The 23,588-nt window shown below is 39.8% G+C and overlaps 1 protein-coding gene across 1 annotated transcript; it reads left to right on the forward strand.

Annotated features, from left to right (window-relative positions):
- Positions 1–2,710: 2,710 nt before the first annotated feature.
- On the forward strand, positions 2,711–23,270 carry LOC121257760 (alpha-amylase 3, chloroplastic-like; the record flags this gene model as incomplete). The annotated part of the gene is made up of 13 exons (XM_041158968.1): positions 2,711–2,863; positions 3,357–3,487; positions 3,617–3,671; positions 3,753–3,872; positions 3,964–4,084; positions 16,864–17,216; positions 17,654–18,312; positions 18,766–18,955; positions 20,285–20,391; positions 21,017–21,266; positions 21,652–21,774; positions 22,142–22,309; positions 22,687–23,270. Coding segments are annotated over 13 exons (2,589 nt in total), but the record flags the coding sequence as incomplete, so codon positions are not given.
- Positions 23,271–23,588: the final 318 nt, after the last annotated feature.

The raw sequence follows: 23,588 nt of genomic DNA on the forward strand, positions 1-23,588 counted from the left end.
AAAAGGTAAGGGTCGTGGCATACAAGCTAGATCTACCAACAACAGCCAAGATCCATTCCATATTTCATGTGTCACAACTCAAAAATAAGATAGGGTCAAGGATTACTGTAGTGCCGACGTTACCTCCAGTTGATAGCATGGGGATCTTGAAGCCTAAGCTGGAAGAAGTGCTCGGCCAACGATTAATGAAATCCCATAATAGAGCAAGTGTGGAACTCTTAGAGCATTAGCACTGGATTGGTCATCTTATTCTTCAAATTTTGATTAATATGTAGTTTTTTCACTTTTAACTAATCATTCAAAACTTGAAGTCTACATTAGATTAGTTATCACACTCTCTATAATAATAAAATATTTTATTTTATATTTTTATATTTTTTTAATTAATTTTTATTTTTTAATTACTTGTTCATTTTATTTTCATAATCTTCAATAACCTCTAACAAATATATTCATTTTTATTTTTACAATCCAACAATCTATAATATAATAATCTCATATGTATATAGATGATAAAATCTCATATGTAAATAAAAATCTCATATCTATAATATAATAATCTCAAAAATACTTTTAAATTTGTTATAATTCTTTTCATATTTGAAAAGAAGAATAAATTTACTGTAACTTATATTTTGGATAAAAACAATTTAGCTAATTCAATGTGGAGCAAATATGGACGATATTTATTAAATTTAAAGATGAAAAGACATTTGACTAATCCAATACCAATGCTCTCAGTGAGGTGGCAATGACAAGAAATCGACAAAGCCATGTGGGAAGATTTCACTCAGTTGAAAGAAGCGTACCCTCACCTTGTGGGCAAAATGCTTTGACGGAGGTGGGTTATGAAACACGCGTGGAAGAAACGGCCAAGGTGAAGTCTTTGGAATGATGAAACTAATGCAAACTTGGATTGACTGAAGACCTAAGTGTTCGAAGGAATGAGCCATGGCTCTATCTCTTAATTATTTTTATTTCCTTTTAAGTACTGATAGTTTATTAAGTGGGTTGTAAAGACTATTGGGCTTGGCCATTACTCTTCAACAGATGATTGGATCGAGGTACTCCACCACCACTTTGGCATTGGAGGTGGAGACAGCCCACTAAATTTTTTTTTTTTTTTTTCATCAAGATGAAATTAATTTAATTATTTGAAATTAGTAGAATTTGAATCCTTTTAGGTGACTCTATTTTACCATATTTTTTTTATTGAAAGGTGTAGAAGACCTTGTAGTTGTTTATACTAGATCCTAATTTTAGATTTTCTCTTAATAATTTATGTATTTTGTAAATAATTCATTTAAATCAAATTAGATCGGATTGACTTGGGAAATGATTTGATCTTACAAATAACACCTGAGAAATGAGAATGACACATATCTAAGGGTTTATTTGGAAATAGATCTTATCTCAAAATTATCCTTTCATCTCATCTCATCTACTTCCTAAACATAATTCAAATACAAATATTTTCAAATTAATCAATACAACTTTTTCAAACTTTCAAATAAAAAATAAAAAATAATTCAACATTTTTAAATTACCAAACAAAAATAATATTATAAAATTATATTATAACAATATTTTAACTTCATAATATTTTTTATTCAATATTTTCTTTCTCTTTTTTTTTTTAAAATTTAAATAATACTCTACTTAAACTATTTTATTATTATTTATAAACTATATTATCTTATTATTATTTATAAAAATTTTTATCTTGTTTGGAGATAACGTAGATAATAAGTTATTCACCGGCCCCTTTCATATTGACAGTCAAAAGTTTTCTCCAATTCATGCAAAAAAACGCAGCAGTTCTGCAAAGCCCTATTTCTTGGAGACGATGGATGTTGACCCTTTGGATTCATGCAAACTTGCAAAGACGGCTTGATTACTGCGATGGGTCCAAGTGCAAGTTGAAAGGAAAAAAAAAAAAAAAGTAAAAAGTGCTAAACTTTCTTGGGTTTTTTTTTTTTGGGGGGGACGTTACGTCCACAGATGAAGGCCACCGTGTTTTTTTTTTTTTTTTTCTTACACATATTTTTAGAGAAATTTTATTTATAATTCTAAATAAAAGACTACGTATATAATTCTATTCATAAAAAGAAAAAAAATATTATTTTAAAATAAATATTATTATAATTTTAATTTTTTTTAAATATAATTGTATTGAGTTGTCTGAACAATCTCTATTTTGGGAAGTATATATAGACTAATTTATCTTTAAATTTTTTTTTTTAAAATAAATTTACAATATCATTTAAAAATATTTTTTTAATCATAAAGTAAAAAATAATAATAATAAAAAAAAAGGAATCGGTGCGACGGTGGCTGTTGCTTTCGGTGGGCTTTCTGTGGAGCAAGCATTTTCCCTTTTTCTGGGAAGGAAAAGATGAGTAAACTTGTAAAAACAAGGAAAGAGACTTCTCATGCTACGTAAATATGTGGACAGAAAATAATCGTTCGGATTGATTAATTTTTTGGGATTTGAGATATCTGGCGAAGAAAATTTTGAATGAAAAAAAAGAAACTTCCTTTCTATTTATAAGCTCCTGGTTCTCTTCTCGCTCTTTTTTCAGTGAAATTCAATCATGTCGACCGTGAGCATAGAGCCTCTGCTCCACCACTCTGTTCGTGGTGGCGTTAGGTACGGTCCCAAATCCAAGACTTTCAAGCCCTGCTATTTTAATTGCTCTCCGAATCGTAAGCTGCTCTTCCAAGCCCGAGCTTCTGCAACTTCAGGCCTTCCAACTTTCACGCTTTCAGAGCTAGCTCTTCTACCGATACAGCTCTCGTGGAGACCTTGGAATCCGCCGACGTCTTTTTTAAGGAGACTTACCCTCTGAACCGAGTCGAAACGGTGCATATTTTTCTGTTTATATCCTAATATTTCCGTCGCTTTGTTTTGCGTGAGAATGTGGTTTCTGTTCGGTTCGCGTGAGAGCGTTGGAAAGGAGATGCACTTATTTGGTTGCCGATCAAATGAAAGTTGAGGGTGTAAATATTATTTGTTTTTGGTTTCTAAGAAAATGAGAAAAATTTGAGTAGTTTCATCGGAAATAGTCGTACAAATGCTTCATTAAGGCTTATACACAAGGGAAGATTTTCGCCGATCTTTTTCGTATTTCATTTGTTTCTCAGCTATAAAAAATAAAGTTTATTGTCGATTAGAAGCAATGTAACTTCTTCTGGCTAGTAGATTCCAGTGCCTCACTTTTTCCCGGGAAAAAAGAAGTGCATCAAACCCAAAATTGTGTTCTTAAAATAAAAATGCTCTATTTTTTCAGCAGCTTGGCAGAATTGAAGGGTTTCAATCTGATTAAAAAGGTACCTGTGATTGAATTGGATGGTTGGTGGAGGGAAAAATCTTCATCAGGCTAGATCGCGGGCAGAATAATGAGAATATGCAGCTCACTGTAGGTTGTAATCTTCCCGGGAAATGGATTCTTCACTGGGGAGTTTCTTATTTGGACGATGTTGGCAGGTACCCACTGTTTTAATGTTAGATTATTGATTCGGTATTTATATGGGTTTAGAAGAATCTTACTTAGAATACAAGTTTGTATAATAGTCGTATGTTATCAAACAAGACCTGTCTATTTAACTCTTACAGCGAATGGGATCAACCTCCTGCTGAAATGAGACCACAGGGTTCAATTCCCATCAAGGTATGTATTGGTTTCTTAGGGTCGTGTATAGAGCCACTTTGCATTGCCAATAAGAGTATGAGAAAACAAAAACCTTTTCAGGACTATGCCATAGAGACACCTTTAAAGAAAGCATTATCACCGGATGGAGATACTTTTCATGAAGTGATGATCGATCTTATCCCGAAGAGTGCAATCGCCGCTATCAATTTTGTTTTAAAGGTTTTGCTTTTCAACAGTTACCAGTTGACACTGCCAGTTCATTGTGTGGAGATCTTTTTGTGTAATCTATTGGGAGGTTTTGGTGGTGCAGGATGATGAAACTGGTGCTTGGTATCAGCACAGAGGAAGAGATTTCAAGGTGCCTCTAGTAAACTACCTTCAAGATGATGGCAATATAGTAGGAGCAAAAAGGAGCCTCAGTATGTGGCCAGGTTGTAGGAGCTATTATATAATACTATGGTTCATTTGGTTTCCGTGTTTAATTTGTATCTGTTCATTGCCCGAACTATCTTCAGCCTTAATTACTCTGTCATCTATTTGGAACGATTTATAACCCAAGCAAACATATGAGTCTGAGTTGACAACATCTATTAAACCATGAAGTTGTGTCAAATAGAGGTGATTTCTCGATAAGACCCACTTGCTGAAAGGGGTGATAGATTCAACAGCAACAAATCAGCATTCCTCATTTGTAACTTCCTTCTGATCTTCGATGCATTTGTTGTTGAAGTGAGTATTAGCTGGTGTTAATAGCATGTTTTCTCTTCTGTCCCTCCCCCACCATTTTTTTTTAATTGAGCTTCTGTAGACTTGAATTTTCTTTTCAATGTTAAACAGTTGAAGATTGATTCCTCTTTTGTTATTGTTATAGACGTGTTTCACCGCCACCACCTCACGATCACCTGCAACCAAAGTGTAGAGAGCACGAGGATCCGAGGGAGCTAGCCTCAGTAATTTGAGGATAACAATAATAATAACAATAATTTGATCCCTTTACTTACCTAGATTTTTCCTTTATATAGAACTCCATGAGCTATCTTTATTCTCTCATGGATAGTGGTTATCCATTATTCAAATTCAAATTTAGAGATGAGGATTCATCTCTTAGCAAATTCGAATAATAACCTCCGTTATGTTTTACCATTGACTGGATACTATCCCGTCAGTATTAGCTTATCCAGTCGTTATTGGCCATGGGCTGGTTTCCTTTGTACTGGGTTGGGCTCCTCGGTTATGATATGGGCTTTAGTCGTTGGTAAGGGCCCAGGTCCATCTTAGGGGCTAATGGGTTGGGATATCCTCTCTAGTTACCCCACGAAGTCTCATTGCGCATGGACTTAATTATTAGGTGTCGTTTCTTTCTTCGAGGTGTTGCCCATTTTTCCTCTTCTTTTGGTTTTCTGTCACGTTTCTTGCTTTCCTCTTCTTCTCTAAGTTCTTGCATTTCTCTTCTCTGAGTTCTTGCATTTCTCTTCTTTGGTTCTTGCATTCCCCTTCTCTCTCCGAGTTCTTACCTCTTTGTGATTTCTTTCAATCCTTCCATAGCTTCCTCTTCTTCCAAGGGTAAGGCAGTTGCTGCTCCGAACTCTTCTCCACCCCGTGACTCCCCTCCCAGACTCGTTGTTGCTCCACCGGCTCCCATTTTTGCGGGTTCTCGCTGGTCCTCTGTCGTCACTTTGCGTGAGTTGGAGAATGCTCGGAATAATTTCAACATCCCTGATTCCGTCGAGTTGAAAGCTCCAGCTCCCAACCAGAAACCTGTCGACGCCAAAGGTATGGCTGCCTCTGTTGCCCTTTATCTTGCTATGTTCACCATGGGACTTCGTTTGCCTTTTGTGTGCCCTGTTCGCGACATATTAGACGTCTTAGGGCTTGCTCCAGCTAAGTTGGTACCCAACGCCTGGAGGATCTTGATGGCCTGCTGCGTTTTGTGGCGACGGGTGCTGGAACCCATGGGCAATGAGTACCCAGACCTAACAACCCGTGAGTTTTTGTCCATTCACAAGTTTAGGCACTTGGATGGTAATCTCTGCAGTTTTACAGCCCGTCGGGCCTTGGTTGACTTAGAGCGCAATGACTCTCATGTGAAGGAATGGACCAATAAAATTTTCTTTATTGATGGCTCTGGCTAGGAGTTTCCTGCTGATGAAGTTCCTAATCGAGAATTTTCCATTAAGGCCTGTTGGTCTCCTGTCTCCGATGGGGATGACTACGAAGTGATTCTTTCCTCTCGTGAGGAGGCCTATGTTAGGCTAGTGGAGTCCTGGGCTCAAGCTCACCCCAAATTGTGCCTCTCGGATGCGCTTTTAACCCCTAGTAACATTGAGAGGTTCATGATGGTTCCCAGTCGGACCCATATTTTGGGGCGCGAGTTTTTTGGTCCTCCCCCGCAGTCAGGAGATTTGAAAAAGAAGAAACGTCCTGGCGAAGGCGGGAAGAAACAAACAAATGTTAAAAAAGCTCGTGTCTCGTCTCGCTCCGATGAGTCCATTTCATCCAAAGGTGGTGTTCTACTTCCCTCAGCGGCGGGCGGAGATACAAAATTGGTACCTCCTAAAAAACAGAATGGGACCAAGTTGAGTTCTTCTCACGAATTGTCGAGTAAAATTGCCTCCCAGAAAGGTGGGAGCACCAAGGTGGCCACTCAGGAGGAACTAAGTGTTATGGATCCACTATCTCTTTCTTTGGATGACATCATGTTGCAAGCCGAGGAAGACCTCGATAGTATCCTCGCTGCAGAGATTGCCGCCAAAGCTACTGCACAGCCTTCAATGGCTCCGACTGATGATTCCCGACAGCAATGTGATGATACTCCAGTGGAAGAAGACATTTTTGTTTTGAACCCTATCCTCCTTACAATGCCACCTTCCGCTCCTGCGAGCTTCCCGCCCTTTGAAGCTTTTACGCCTCTACTGACCTCGCTCCTTTGGATCTACCTTGATTGGAAGGGGTGAAGAGGGGAGTGCTCAAGAGTTAGTTGCAGCACTTAGTTCCCCTTGCCTCAACGACTTCGGGTGGGGTTACTATGGATTTGCCCTTTGTTTTTCCAGCCCTCTCCCTCGCCAGTGGCAGTAGGGTTTCGATTCCTTCACCGCCTTTTAGTGTTTCTCCTCGAGGAAGTGGCGAAGCATCTTTGACAACTCCTGAGGAGGATCTCAGGACCAATCAGGCTGTACCCCGCTAGGATGAAACTGGTGAGATATGGAAGGCCAAAAACTGCTTGGTCCCTCCTGTTGAACCATCTGTTTGCCGCCCTTTGTTCGTCGCTATTGAAGCCGCCTTTCCCCAGGGGGATTTTGCTAATATCTCCTAGCCGGCTATCAAACCGAGAGGCTCTTCTAGCTCCCATCCGGTAGCTTCCCCGGCCTCCTTACATACTCACCGAGCAGAGGTCATCAATGCCTTTGTTCAACAGCTTTGTAGTGTTTTTGCGCCGGTATTGCCACGTTCTCCTTAATGTTTTGGTGAATAATTCCAAAGAACATATTTTTAATCCTTCTTCTTTTTATTTATTTATTTTAGGGTGTTGATCGTCTTGCTGCTAACCTGGCGGATGATTGGATGAATTTGGAAGGCGAGAAAAACCAATTGGTTGACGAGTTGGCTCTCTTTGAGGCTCGCTCCCATTTTTCTAATGACGAGTTGGCTACCCTTCGTGCCCAAGTTGCTTCACTCCCAGAAGAGTTGGCGACTTCTTCTGGGGATGTTGACCACTACCGTCAGGAGGTGGTAGCAATTGGGAAAGAATGGGATGACCTTGCTACTCGCCTGAATGAAGCAGAGGGAGCTGTGCGGGAGAGGGACAACTTAGTTGCCAAGGCAGAGGCTTTTAAGAAAGAATGTGATGAGTTGGCTGCTTAGGTGGAGTGTGTTTTGAAAGAGCAGGATGGCTTCGCCGCCAGCTTTAATCGCGCGAACTTAGAAATTGAAGGATTGGCCAAGTCCAAATCCGAATATGCTTCTCGCCTGACCTCTCTTGGAGATGAAAAAAGGGAGTTGCTTATAAAGCTGGGGGCGGCTGAAGGGATGAAAGCTGAAGCCGAGAAGAACTTGGTTGAGGTGAAGGGCCTTCTTAAAGACTGCGATTGCCAATACCTTCAGCTTGACAAAGTTGTTAAATCTGCCAAGAAAACAATTTCTATCCTGGAACGCCGATTAGTTGAGGTGGGATCTGCCTTGGAGAATTCTCAGAATGACCTTAACCGGGTCCTTCTTCAGTTGGTTGCTGCCCCTAAGATTCGATTACGAGCCTGGGGTATAGGCTTCAAATTGGGGGTAAAACAGCTTCGTGAGTTTCTTCTTCGGGAACCCACAACGAACCTACATACCTTGGAATGAAAGTCTATTAGGGCTAGTGAGGTTGCCCTTCATTTCTGTGACTCCCTTGGTTGGGCCGAGATGCCTAACACTTTTTGCTGCCCATCCTGACGCTTGCTTAGCTTGGAGCTTTCTCATTCCCATCGGGATTTGCTTTCGATTTTTTTTAAGCCTTGTAAATGACTAAATTTTGAAAGACTTTTTTTTTTTTTTTTAAATTTTTATATTGGACCTTTGTAAGTCGTTTTTGAGACTTTTGAACTTTGCCTGTTGGATGTGAAGTATTCATTGCTGCTTCTACATCATGATATCAACCCATGCTATTCATACCTTTTGTGTTAACCTTATATTGTTCTTGATTGTGAGAGTTACATCGCCCATTAGTAGGAGTTTCTCTTGACCTCCTTTATCCCTTTGGGGCTAGGGGGAGATTTCCTCGACCGTTTTATCCTTTTTTTTTTTTTTTTTGGTTCGTGGGAGAGTTCCTCAACCACATCGCCTTTTGGCGGGAAGGTGTTTAACGAGAGATTTCCTCGACCATTTTAACCTTCAAAGTTTTTAGGTTCGTGGGAGAGTTCCTCAACCACGTCGCCTTCTAGCGAGAAGGTGTTAACGGGAGATTTCCTCGACCATTTTAACCTTCAAATTTTTAGATTCATGGGAGAGTTCCTCGAGCACGTCGTCTTCTGGTGAGAAGGTGTTAACGGGAGATTTTCTGTACCATTTTAACCTTTAAGTTTTTAGGTTCGTGGAGAGATCCTCGACCACATTGCCTTCTAGCGAGAAGTTGTTAATGGGAGATTTCCTCTACCGTTTTAACCTTTAAGTTTTTAGGTTCGTGGGAAAGATCCTCGACCACGTCGCCTTTTGGCGAGAAGGTATTAATGGGAGAGTTCCTCGACCGTTTTAACCTTTAAGTTTTTAGGCTTGTGGGAGAGTTTCTTGACCACGTCGCCTTCTCCTTTTTCTTTTTTTTTTTTGTTTTTGTTTTTTTTTTTTTCAAGTCTTGGATACTTATTGAAAAGCCAAAAGAAACAAAACAAAGGAAATGGTGGACAAAACGTGCCGACATTTATTGAAAATGATATTCATACATAAATCAACAAACGAAATAAAAGAAAACTACATATCTTTCCTTTAAACGTAGTACTTTCGTAGGTGCTCTGCGTTCCATGGGTGATAGGGACCCCGATCTTGTCCCTAACACTAAGGACTACAAGCTTACCTTGGTGAGGATGATGACCGAGTGACCTTACCAACTTGCTTGGCCTTCAACAAAAGGTTGGTGTTTGGGTGATGGAATGATGGAGATGATGATGAACTTGGGTAGGCTAAGTGTTTAGGGAGGACAAATCAATGTGGGTGGCTAGGGACTTGTCCTTGAGTGTGGCGCCAAGATGATGGGCTAGGATTGGATAAGTGAGGTGAGGTTAGGGTTTTGGATGATCTAAGTGATGATTATGAGTGTTTGATGTAATTGGACGGCTTGAAGGGTGTCCTTGATGCTTGGGCCACTTGGATGGTAATTAGGGTTGGTATAGTGAAGTGTAGCTAGGGTTTTGTGAGGTGGCTAGGGTTGATTTCGAGATTGGGAAGAGTTGGCTTAGGGTTGGAGTTTAGGATGATACTAGGGTTTAGGAATGAGGTAGAAGAGTGAGGCTAGGGTTTGGAGGCTAGGGTTGTCGTGGCTAAGGATGAGGGATTAGGGTTTTGGATGTTGGATGGCTAGGGTTGCCAAAATGGATATGGTGAGATTAGGGTTGGCGAGTTGGAGGGAGTTGGCTAGGGTTGGATGATTTGAAATGGATATGGAAAGATTCTAAGATGGAGGAATCTTTTAGGATAGGTGGAGGATTTGGGTTTGGCTAAGATGGCAAGTCAATGGTTGACTAGAGAGATTTTAGGAAGAATGATTTAAGGAATTGAAGAGGATTTGCAATTCCTTAAATTAAGGGATTTGAATTTGAATGTGAGGAAGTCAAGACTCCTAAAAGGAATGAGTTACCTTATAGGGGCTTGAGGTGGGCGGCTAGGATTTTGAGGAGGGGAGGCTTATGATGTGGCCGAATGTGGTAAGTGTGGTATATGGCTACGGCTTTGTGGATATGGAAAGATTTATGGGCAAGCCATTTATGGTAAGTGAGACTCACGGCTAAGGCAAAATGGAATGAGGAAATAATGTGGTGGCCGAATATAGATGGAAGCCAAATATGGGAAGTGGACTTCGGCTAGGGCAAGTTGGATGATGGGAAGAATTTATGAAAAGTGACAAACACTTTAGTGGTCGAGAATGAGGGTATGGAAGGATCAAATGAGCAATGAAAGAATGAACACCAAGAACAAAATGATGAACACTCAATAACAAAGTAAAATACTTAAGAACTTGAATGAACAAGAGGTAACAAATCAACTAATGATCCACGGATTGCACAATAGTTGTAATAAACCTCATGAATTGATAACTTGATAAAAACAAGGATAACAACTTAGATTCACGAATTGCACCAAGTTGCAAGAACAAGATAAATGAATCACACATATTCACGAATTGCAAGGTGTGATCCTCTCTTTGGGATTCAAGAATTGCATCCAAAAAGTCCAAGTGCCTAGCATTGATGGTTGATCTCCTAAACAAAGTAATTCTCCTCTAGGGAATTTGCAAAAGATCCCAATGCAAAGACTAAGGGTCATATTTATAAAGATTACAATTTGGAAGCCCCCAATAGGTCACTTGGAAAATAAATAATTAAATTAAAATAAACAATAAGCAATAACATAATTGGCATGGGCCAAGTTGACCCATGGCATGCATGAGCCCATGTGTGGGCTAGGCTGACCCATGGCATGGGCCATGGGCATGGCTGACATTACTGGCAAGGTTGACATGGCTAGTGGCTTGGCCATGGGCCACAAAACATAGGGTCCTACCAGTGAGGTAGCTGGCGTCCTACGGCATCCTTGAGGTGGTAAGTCCCTGGCTTGTGGCTTGCTACTACAACATAAGGTCTCTCCCATCGAGGGCCTAATTTCCCTTCTTCTCCCGAGGTCACGTCGGTTTCCTTCAGTACTAAGTCGCCTGCTTTGAATGACCTAGGCCTCACTCGTTTATTGAAGTTTTGCTCCGCTTTCTTCTTAGAAGCCACAACTCTGACTTCTGCATCTGCCCTTATCTCCTCTAACAGGTCTAAGCTTTCTTCTAACTCTTCTACGTTTGTTTCTAGATTAAAATTTCTTCTTCTGTAGCTTGGTAACCCGACCTCTACTGGTGCCATCGCCTCACTCCCATAGGTTAGGTTGAAAGGTGCTTGGCCTGTTGAGGTTTTTGCTGTCGTTCTGTAAGTCCACAAAATTTCTGAGAGTTCGTAGGCCCATAGGCCTTTTCTGTCGCCTATCTTCTTTTTCACCATTCCCATGATGGTTTTATTAGTTGCTTGCACTTGTCTGTTTGCCTGGAGAAGAGTACTTGACCTTGATTCCTAGCTCTGCACACCATTGACGATAATGTTCAGAGTCGAATTGTCTTCCATTATCATAAATGATACACTGAGGTATCCCAAACCTGCATATTACTGCCTTCCATAGGAACTTTGTCACGCTTTGAGCAGTTATTGTAGCTATCGCATAAGCTTCTGCCCACTTTGTAAAGTAGTCGACAACTACAATGATGAATTTGGTTCCTCCTTTGCTAGGGGATATAGGGCCCACCAAGTCCACTCCCCATTGGAGCAACGACCATGGGGATGTTATGGACTGCAACTCTTCAGGGGGTGCACCTGGGATCGGTTCATGAATCTGGTACTGAACACATTTTTTCGCAAACTCCTTCGCATCTTTGAGTGTGTTTGGCCAATAGTACCCTACTTTTACAATCTTTGCAGTGAGTGATCGTCCTCCTGAGTGACTCTCGCAAATCCCCTCATATACTTCGCTCATCACGTACTCAGATTCTTCTTTTGTTATGCATCGCAACAATGGGTTTGAGAAATCCCGCCTATAGAGTACTCCGTCAATGATGGTAAATCTAGTCGCCCTGCTTTTTAACTTTCTCGCTTCTTCCCGAGATGAGGGAAGTTCCCGTCTCTAAATACTTTTTTATATCATTAGTCCATCCTGGTGTGTTCTTCCCTATATGTAAACTTTCTTCTCCTACCGTTGGTCTAACCATTGCTTGTAAATCAACCTTCCATGATAGTGTTTCTTCTTGTTTTAAGGAGGCCACGCGTGCCAATCGGTCAACCTTGGAATTGTCTCCAAGAGGTATCTTCTCGATTCGAAAGTACTTGAGATGTTTGCTTTGTTCCTGTACTTGGTGAAGGTACTTTATCAACTTGGATCCCCTTGCCAAATTCCCCTGTGATTTGCCCAACTATCACTTGTGAATCAGCTTTCATCTTGACTTCTTCACCTCCTAATGCCCTCGTGATCGCCAAACCAGTGAGTACTGCTTCATACTCAGCTTCGTTGTTTGTCACCTTGAACTCCAATCGTACTATGTGGTACAATTCTTTCCCCTCACTTGTTACTATGTACTCCTTGACTCCACCTGCTCGGCAGGTTGACCCATCTACATACACTTGTCATGGATTCTTCTCAGGTGGTTTGTGGACTTCTTCTTTGAGATTGGAAAACTCTGCTACAAAATCGGCTAGTATCTGCCCTTTCACAGTGCTTTTTGGTATGTAGTTGATGTCGTACTCACTTAGTTCAATTAACCATTTGACCAACCGTATTGAGGTGTCTGGTTTCTGCACACCTTTTGTAGAGGCGACGAAATGATTACCCTTATTGGATGGGCTTGGAAATAAGACCGTAATCGCCTTGCTGCTACTACCATAGCGAAGGCGACCAACTCCACCTTTGGATACCTGGTCTCTGCTCCTCTCAACGCCCTGTTTACGTAATACACCGACTTTTGCTCATTCCCTTCCTCTCGTACCAACACAATAGATACTGCGTCTGGAGTTACTACTAAGTACAATGACAATGGCTCTCCCGATTTGGTGTGACTGAGCAATGGTGGCTTAACTAGATACTCTTTCAAATGAGAAAATGCTTCTTCGCAGTTGGCATCCTACTCTTGTGCTTTCTTAAGCACCTGAAAGAAAGGAAGACATTTATCTGTTGATCGGGATACAAACCTGTTTAGAGCTGCAATCTTGCCCGCCAATTTCTATACTTCGTTCAAGTTCGTGGGCGACTTCATCTCTATTATTGCTCTGAGTTTCTCGGGATTTGCTTTGATTCCTCTCTTTGACAACATAAAACCAAGTAATTTTCCCGACTATACTTCGAATGCGCACTTTGTTGGGTTGAGCTTTATTTGGTATTGACGTAAAACCTGAAAAGCCTCTCTAAGGTCTTCTATGTGTTGGTCAAACTCTCTACTTTTTACTAGTATATCATTGACGTACACCTCCATTCTTCTTTTGATTTGGTTTTTAAACATTTTGTTTACAAACCTCTGGTAGGTTGCCCCAACGTTCTTCAGGCCGGAAGGCATCACTTTATAGCAATACAGTCCCCGGTCAGTTATAAAGGCGGTTTTCTCCCGATCAGCCTTCTTCATTCTTATTTGATTGTATCCTGAGTAGGCATCCATAAAACTTAACATTTTATGCCTTGTTGTTGCGTCTACTATCAGATCTATCCTTGGTAATGGGAAGCTGTCTTTCGGGCAAGACTTGTTGAGGTCGGTAAAATCCACACACATTCGCCACTTCCCATTGGACTTTTTTACTAACATCACGTTAGACAACCACTCTGGATAATGTGCTTCTTTGATGAATCCAGCTACTAATAACCGATCCACCTCCTCTGCGATTGCTTCGTACTTCTCGGTACTAAAGTTTCTCTTCTTTTGTTTTATTGGGCTTACCTTTGGGTCTACATTCAACTCATGTTCGATGACTTCCTCGCCTATCCCGGACATATCTTTATGACTCCATGCGAATACATCTTTATGATCTAGAAGGAAATCTATTTGTTGCTTGTCTTTCTTCTTGTGCCAATTTTGTCCCAATCTTCACATGGCTTTCGGGTTGATTCTGCTCAAGGGTGACCAGCTCTAGAGGCTCATCTGCCTCCCTATGCTTCAGGGTATTTTCATCTTTAGTCTCTAACTCCGTCGCCATTACCTGTGGTCCCAGCGGGAGGATCGTATGCTTTTCAGAATCCACCATATTGACCTCCCTTTGCCCTTGTCTGAGCTCTTGCACATAACATTCTCTGGCCAAGACTTGCTCGCCGTGTACTTCGCCTATTCCTCTTGGTCTGTGTACCTTGCATGTTGGGAACTGCATCTTTAGATGATAAGTCGAGGTAATGGCCTTTAATGCATTCAACGTGGGCCGCCCAATGATCGCATTATATGCCGACCGAGTTCTCACTACTAAAAACTCAATCATCGCCGTGACGACATAAGGGTCTATGCCTTCAGATATTGGTAACGTAATGGACCCCATTGGTTGCATTGTATCTCCAGTGAACCCTTTAAGTGTAGTTGGTGTTGGTATCAACTACTATTTGCCGATTCCCATTTTGTTGAAGTATCCCAGAACAAGATATCCGCTGAGCTTTCATTGTCAATCAGTATTCTCCTGGTGGTAAAATTTGCCACCAAAGCATCATCATGGGGGTACATAACCCCTCGACAATCTTCCTCGTCAAAAGATATTGTGGGGGATCCTTGTACTCTGGGCTGTTTGACGGGCCTCTCTACGTTATAGATTTTTTCATATCTTGCCCACCTTGCATAGGTCTTTCTCCCTGAGGAAGTTGGGCCACCTCCTGCATATCCGCCGATAATAGTGTGTATCTCGCCCAAAGGTTGGTTTCTTCGGTTTTCATCTGCTCTCGCTCTTCGGTCCCTAGGTTCATTTGACCTCCTTTCCCTTTTTGGTGATTCCCATCGCCTGTGGCTCTTACTTCTTCTCTTCTTGTGCCCATTCTTCCTTTCGTTTGTTCGTCGTGGGCGGGTCATGTTCTAGGCGATCAATTGTTCTAACTCGTCATTGTTTCTCATTTCTTCTACTTTTCGTTTCAGGTTGTAACAGTCCTCAATTCTGTGTCCCCTTGTCTTATGATAAGTGCAGTACTTCTCGGTTTGCCGTTCATTCTTAGTTGGTTCTTCTTCCTTTGTTTTTTCTGAATAGAGTACATAATTGCCACTATACCTTCTTACATTACCATCCCGCCTTGAGTCTTGCTGGTCTCTTTTCGCCTTTTGTCCTCCATCTCGGTCTTTCCTTTATCCTCCTTTTGTTTTCCGTTCACTCATTCTTTCTGGTTGGGTGGTCAAAGCGATCAAGGTATCTTCAGCATTAACAAAATCATCAGCCTTGTCCATGAACTCTCATAAAGGTGGAAGGAGTTTTTCGGACCAGCTCGGCCATAAAAGGGCTCCTTGGCCAAACACCTCCCGATAGTGCTGCTAAGATGATTTTCTTGTCTTAGTCGTCGGTCATCATCTTTTCTTTATTGAAGCGTATGAAATATATTTTCAAACTTTCATCCTCCCTTTGTTTGATAGTTAATAAGTAGGCGGCGGGTCTCCTACGTTTTCTACTTGCCATGAATTGGGTCAAGAACTGTCGGCCCAGCTCTTCAAAACTCTCTATGGAGTTTGGTTGCAGTGCACCAAACTATTCGCTCGCCGATCCCTTTAGAGTCAAAGGGAAAGTTGTACAAGCAATTTTCCTCGGGAACCCGTGAAGCGTCATATGAGCTTTGAAAGTCTCAAGGTGCTCCACGGGATCTTTCGAGCTGTCGTATAGGTCCATTGTTGGTAGAAAATGGTAGATTTGTGCTCGACAGCAACTGATCGACCGAAGAAGACGTTCCTATTTTCTTGGCCATCTCCTTATATTTGTCCATCAAGCTATGTACGTTGTGGTGCAATTTCTTTGCTTTCTCGTTCTCTTGATGGCCTTTTCCCGCACTATTTGCCTCCATCTCTATCCTGTCAGCCTGACTGGATGTCGCATCCTCGCATGACGGTCCATTTCGTGACTTAAGAGTCTCATTTTCCTTACGCAAGGAATCCATCTCCGTGGTAAGCTTCTTTATCATTTCCTCCATTTCTGGGATCTTCTCCTCCATGTTTTGTAAAGTTTCTCCTTGATCTCTAGTTGCCTGAGATTGAGTAGTGATGGGCATGTGAAAGCATGCAAAGTGTGAGACTTAAAAGATCCCACAGATGGTGCCAACTGTTATGGACGTGTTTCACCGCCACCACCTCACGATTACCTACAACCAAAGTGTAGAGAGCACGGGGGTCCGAGTGAACGCCTCCGATGCCTAGGTTAGTAATTTGAGGATAACAATAATAATAACAAGAATTCGATCTCTTTACTTACCTGGATTTTTCCTTTATATAGAGCTCCGTGAGCTATCTTTGTTCTCTCATTGATAGTGGTTATCCTTTATTCAAATTCAAATTTAGAGATGATGATTCATCTTTTAGCAAATTCGAATAATAACCTCATTTATCTTTTACCATCAACTGAATAGCTATTCCATCGGTAAGGGCCCAGGTCCATCTTAAGGGCTAACCGATTGGGATATCTTCTCCAATTACATAACACTTATTTTTTAGTACATTCCCTACTTGAATTGTTAAATCGCCAATTATTATGATGACAAGAGCTGATGAGAAATTGTGAATTTAATCATTTACTAATTTTTTAAACACGAATAACCTCAGAAATTCTAGCCATGTGGCCATGTGCTTTGCTGCAGACTCCATTTGTGCCTACTAGGCTACTATAATGGGTTGGCAAGAGTAGTATCATGATGGGTGATTTTTATCTTTGCTCGCTTTCCTGGTAATTATCCTCTCCTTCCATTCCGCGTTCAGTGATGATCTGACAGTTTCTTGGCTCTTCTTGAAACCCAGGGGCTTTGGGGCCGCCATCTAACTTGGTCCTTGGGGCAGAAGTCTCACACTCTAATGATTCAGACAGCACCAATGAATTCAGAGAGCCTAGACAAGAAAGTAGGAGCCTAGAAGGTTTCTACGAGCAGCCTATTGCAAAACATGTAGCTTTTGAGAATTCAGTCACTGTTTCTGTTAGAAAGTGCCCAGAGACAGCTAAAAGTCTTCTGTATGTGGAAACCGATCTACCTGGAGATGTTGTCATTCACTGGGGTGTTTACAGAGATGATGCTAAAAGTTGGGAAATTCCATCTGGCCCACATCCACCTGAAACAATATTTTTTAGGGACAAGGCTTTGCGTACACGATTACAGGTATAGCATTGAAGTTATTGGGGTTTTATAGAGCTAGAGTGAGAGATTGTGCTTTCTCAATTGTGTGACTGCCTATTTATTTGTCCTTCCATATCTAGTCATACGCATACCTTTTTTTAAAAGGAAAAAAAGTACGCATTTGACTAGAATTTAGGAGGATTTTTTTTTTAATTTTTATTAAGTGCCAACATATGTATGTTACATGTGTACTTGCAAGTTGATCATGCTGACAGCAACTCATATAGGGTTTGATGCAAATGTGTTGTGATGCGGTGGAAAGTTGTTAGGTTTACTTATATTCTTCTCTGTGCTATTCTTCTGTGGAAACTTTGAATTGGGATGGCTCAATTCATCTAGTTTAGCTTTTGATCTTAAGCTGTTAAGAATGTTGTCTTGGTTATGTTACTTGTTAAATTACATGGGTAACAAATTTGCAGCCAAAAGAGGGAGGAGATGGATGTTGGGGCTTGTTTACTCTAGAAGAAGGACTTGAAGGTTTTGTTTTTGTGCTCAAGCTAGATGAGGGCACTTGGTTGAAATGTATGGGAAATGACTTCTACATTCCTCTCCCAAGTTCTAGTAGCTTGCTTACTAAATCCAGACAAGATCTATCTGAAAGTGCACAGATACCTGACAATAATGCAGAAGCAAATGAAGAAGCATCCCTTAGTGCATATACTAATGAAATAATAAATGAAATAAGGAACCTGGTAAGCGACATTTCTACTGAGAAGAGTCGAAATACCAAAACTAAAGAAGCCAAAGAAAGTATTCTTCAGGAAATTGAAAAGCTTGCTGCTGAGGCCTATAGTATCTTCAGGAGCTCGATTCCAACTTTCTCAGAGGAAGCTGTTGTTGAATCCGTGGAACCTAAACCTTCAGTCAAAATATGCTCGGGGACAGGCACAGGGTTTGAAATATTGTGCCAAGGGTTTAACTGGGAATCTCATAAATCTGGAAGATGGTACATGGAGCTGAAAGAAAGAGCTTCAAAATTATCTTCACTTGGTTTCACCGTGATATGGTTACCACCACCTACAGAATCTATATCACCCGAAGGATACATGCCAAAAGATTTATACAATTTAAATTCCAGGTACTGCGAGATAAGGATATAGATAAAGTGATAAATGATCTCATATGGAATCTGTTTTGTTATCGTATGCAAAGAATTCTAGCTTGCTTTGAAGTTTTTCAGTAATTATAACTTAAACCATTCTATGAGGAGAAAAAAAAAAAAAAAAACCGACTATGGTAGTGTCCAGGGACATCTGCTTACTAGCTGTATGGTCATATAGGATTACAGTTACCATAACTGGTTGGACGTGCAAATTTTGTTGAAGTGTCAGTTACTAAATAACAGTTAGTCATCATTGGTTACTTATTAGAGAAACAGTTAATCATTGTTTGCCAGGTCAGATGTGTCACTTTTAAAAATCTATAATATTGTTTTCTATGTTCTTTTTCCAATATGAAGATAGGAGGTGGTGTTCTGAATAATGGAGAAGTCCTGTGAGTAATATTTGTTTCGGTTGTGGATACAAATCAGATATGGAAATATTGATGAGCTGAAAGAAGTGGTGAAGACATTCCATGATGTTGGTATTAAAGTTCTTGGAGATGTTGTCTTGAATCATCGCTGTGCACACTATAAGAATCAGAATGGTGTTTGGAACATCTTTGGTGGCCGTTTAAATTGGGATGAGCGTGCAGTGGTTGCAGATGATCCACATTTTCAGGTACTGTTATTTCCTGATTACCAACTTTTTCTTACGCCTCTCTCTGAAATTCTCTTTTGTAACACTTCAAGAAAAGCTGCATTGCCATCTCAAGGGTTCCTTAAGAATGAAACTTGTACAATTTAAATTCCAGGTACTACGAGATAAGGATATAGATAAAGTGATAAATGATCCGTGTTACAACCTCCTATGGAATCTGTTTTGTTATCGTATGCAAAGAATTCTAGCTTGCTTTGAACTTTTTCACTAATTATGGTAGTGTTCAGGGACATCTGCTTACTTGCTGTATGGTCATATACGATTACAGGTACCATAACTGGTTGGACTTGCAAGTTTTGTTGAAGTGTCAGTTACTAAGTAACAGTTAGTCATCATTGGTTACTTATTAGAAAAACAGATAATATTCTTTTCTGTATATTTGCTAGTACATCAAACAGTGATGGAATTAAGATGGAATTTTATTCCTATGAAACTAAAAATATTGTTCTTAGAACTTTGCGCGACAGGGTGAGAATAGTATCTCATTTTTATATTGTTTGATACCTTCATTTCTTTCTTATTTCTTTTTATTATTTGTTATGATTTGTTATGTGTGTTATATTATTCAATGCCCTATAAAATGCAGTGCACCATGGAAAACTAATTGATGAATACTCTGTTGCCAAAGGGGATACATTATTGTGGGGGTTGTCTTTGATCAAAAGAAGTAGATGACAATGTTTCTTAACTAGACTGTCTTTGATCACATCTCTTACTCCTAGCACAGCAGTTATTGCAACAGCTCTACTGGTGGCAGTTTTAGTGGGGGTAGTTGCAGTACCACTCACAATAGAATTTCATAGAATGAATGAAATAAAACTTGACTCTCTAGGCTAACATTCATGTCTGCTTATATAATAGAAACAAAAGTGTAAACCTAGGAAGCTTTGTATCTGTTCTCTAACCTTTGGTATATATGTGACCGCCATAGCACTTCTAGTGGAATCAGTAGATCTGTTTTCTGTCTACCAATCAAAAAATGAAAAAAAAGAAAAATATCTTGTTTTTGGCTAATTCTTCTTGAAACAGAAGGTTAGAAGCGTGTTTGAGAGGCTTGGTCTCTGCTGTTTGTATGATTTTAGAACTTTAGACCCAAGGAACAATGAAAATTATGAATGTAGAAGAATCAAGTGACCTTGAAGCTTTCAGGATTGCCAACCTGTTTCTGTATTAGAAATGCACAATTTATTCTATAAGACTACGTGCCTATAATATACAATTTTTTTTTATTGGGCAGAATGCTAAGTATTTGTTCGCAGATATATAAAATACCTTATTTTTGTCATACAGGGTAGAGGCAACAAAAGTAGTGGAGATAATTTCCATGCTGCTCCAAATATTGATCATTCCCAAGATTTTGTGAGGAGGGATCTCATAGAATGGTTATGTTGGCTGAGGTGAGCAGTCTGGACTGTTTTCTTGAATTTCTGAAGAACTTTTTCCAAGAAAACATTTATTTTTTGTATCAAAAGAGTCAAGAAATACATTTGAGACGAAGACATGTCCAAAATCCTGGGGTAGATCAACAAGTGAAAGCTCGAGGCTGGAATTATTCCACAATGAAAACCAGAGTTGAGTCCTGATCATAGCAGCTCCAGGGGCATCTCAAATAATTTCTTAAGGTTGCATTTGAGCCAATGCCCTGGTTTCATTGCATAGTGTGAGCACCATGTTTTATTTAGAAATAATGAATGCATGAGAGACTTGGTTGTTTCTGGAGTTCAGAGGTGGTTCATTGGAGGATGGTCTTGCCCATAAATGTCCCTTGAAGTTAATCAAAATTTTTTATTGAATTTAATTGGGTGGATAATGCATAATCTTCTTAACCCTGAAGTGAACTGTATGTAGCTGCCAAAAACTATGTCTTGAACGCGTGTATTTAATTCCGAATGTAATAGAAGCTTCACTTCTCATCCTGTTGATGTGCATATCTCTCTGCTCCATTTGTAAAGTATGTTTCTGTAAATAAGATCACGTTAAGATTTTTGTCATATAGATTTACTTTGGAAATGGGATCTGCAGGAAGGAAATTGGGTACGATGGATGGAGGCTTGATTTTGTCAGGGGATTTTGGGGTGGTTATGTCAAAGACTACCTTGAGGCAAGTGAACCTTTCTTTGCTGTTGGTGAGTATTGGGATTCCCTCAGTTATACATATGGTGAAATGGATCACAATCAAGATCCACATAGACAGAGAATTATTGACTGGATCAATGCGACTAATGGAACTGCTGGTGCCTTTGATGTCACTACCAAAGGGATTCTTCATTCAGTAAGCATTCATCTGGAGAGTTTTTTGACGTGGTGTTTGGGTTATTAGAGGATGTTGTGTTAAATCCTTTGTTTTATGTAGCTTTAAAATTGAAGTTCAATTTTGTTTTCAATAATTCATCTTGAAGCTGTATAGCTTGCAGTTCTACTCCAATTCTTCATTGTTATTTCTATGGAAGCTGTATCACTTATGATTCTGGAATGTGCTAAGTTTACCTAATCAAAGGAAAATGCCAGAACCTGATGGCATGCATTCAATCTTCAACTAATATTAGAACATAGCAGGGATCTGTAACCAGGACTCCAATTTTATGGACTTCTACTAGTAATGACCTTTCTTAAGATGTGGACAGTATATATTTACATGGTATATATATTTTATGTAGGCCCTGGAAAGATGTGAATATTGGCGATTATCTGATCAAAGGGGAAAACCTCCTGGAGTTCTTGGGTGGTGGCCATCGCGTGCTGTTACCTTTATAGAGAATCATGACACTGGTTCTACTCAGGTTTGGACTTCTTTCATTTTGAACCATCCATTTTATCCACCAGTTTTGTCTTCTCATAAATGATTTTCATTGAAATATGGAAAGTAATACAGCTTAAACTAACAGCCAAGTACTTATAAAAAAAAAAGGTACTCTTTATTTTCAGCTATGGCTCGAATGAAATTATGTGAATTCTACAAAACAAAGTCCTTGGCTCATAGTCTCTCTGTAAATCTGTGGTTGCATTATTGAATTACCACAAATCTTGTACCATCTTTCACTTTTCTCCCACTGATATTAGGTTAGAATAACACCCTGTCTCGACTTGGAGTAGTAAGTGACATTGTATTCACACAAGTGAACTTTTTACATTATTTTCTTCCTGCAGGGTCACTGGAGATTCCCAGGTGGAAAGGAAATGCAAGGATATGCTTACATCCTAACTCATCCAGGAACACCCACGGTGTTCTACGACCACATTTTCTCTCACCACCAATCTGAAATTGCAGCTCTGATATCTCTCAGGAACCGGAATAAAATCCACTGTCGCAGTACTGTAAGTATCAATTATAGGCTTCGATATTGGGCATCATGTGCATAGAGAACCTCCTAAGAAATTTTTTTCTAATTTTCTTGTTATACATTAAATATTGACAAATAATGCAAGTCAAATCAGATTAATCTTTGGTCTCTGGTATAACTGTCTGTCATTTCTGTCATTGTCATTCTTGGCTTAGAACATCCTACTTTTTGGAGCTAAAACATTCAATTCAAATCCATTTTTGTTTCCTCTTTCTGTTTCTTCCTTGTCACCAAATGGACAGTTAATTTTTATTTCTAAATGGATTATTATAGCTAAAGCCAAGTATGTTGGTAGAATTGACAGAAAGGTTTCAAAATATTGACTTCCATCTTGATACTTGCATAATCTAGGTTCAAATCACCAAGGCCGAAAGGGATGTGTATGCGGCCATCATTGGTGAAAATGTTGCAGTGAAGATAGGACCAGGTCATTCTGAACCCCCAAGTGGGCCCCAGAGATGGTCTTTAGCTGTTGAGGGAAAAGATTACAAGGTCTGGGAAACATCTTGATATAGTCACAATGATATGAAACATATCTATAGGTATATAAAGTCAGTTACTACAAGGTTTCCACGACAAGTTCTTGTCATGTTTTGCTAAAAATTTCAGTGAGAAATAATGTAATTGTTCGTGATGGTGGTCTGGTTGCAAACCTCCATTGAAGTTGCCTGTACCACATGCTTCTCCTGACCCTAGAGGGTTAATATCAGCTTGACGGGCGCCGCCGGGGGAGTACTATTACGGCCAGTTATCTAGTGTGTAAGCAGAAGCATCGTATTAGGTGTTGGATACGGATGTACCATTAAGCATATAATTGGACTGTACAACCTCGTGTAAACATTATTTCAATAAAGATGTCAAGAATATCATTATACTATTTACTGTAGAGTTCTGTAAACAAACATTGATTATAAGTGACTAAATTTTTTTTCTTCTCTTTTGTGCAAAACACTTATATGTACCATTTCTTTCTTTTTTTAATCAAGAGGACGATACCCAATTTTATTACAAACCCCACTTATATGTAACATATCCGAATTAAGTGTTTGGATGGAAAGAAAGTATACGAAAGTGAGAAAATGAAAGGATTGATCAGTTTCGATGGTGATCATACCTCCAAGAAATGGAAATTTACATTCAAAACTCAGAATCCCTCGTTACAAGTCTTATTAAACCATTTATACTTTGAAATGGGCCTAATAAACTAATAACAGAATTGCTAAATCTGTTGGTTTAAACCAATCAGAATGTAG

This window comes from Juglans microcarpa x Juglans regia, chromosome 3S (genome assembly GCF_004785595.1).
Source record: "Juglans microcarpa x Juglans regia isolate MS1-56 chromosome 3S, Jm3101_v1.0, whole genome shotgun sequence".
Taxonomy (NCBI): Eukaryota; Viridiplantae; Streptophyta; class Magnoliopsida; order Fagales; family Juglandaceae; genus Juglans; species Juglans microcarpa x Juglans regia.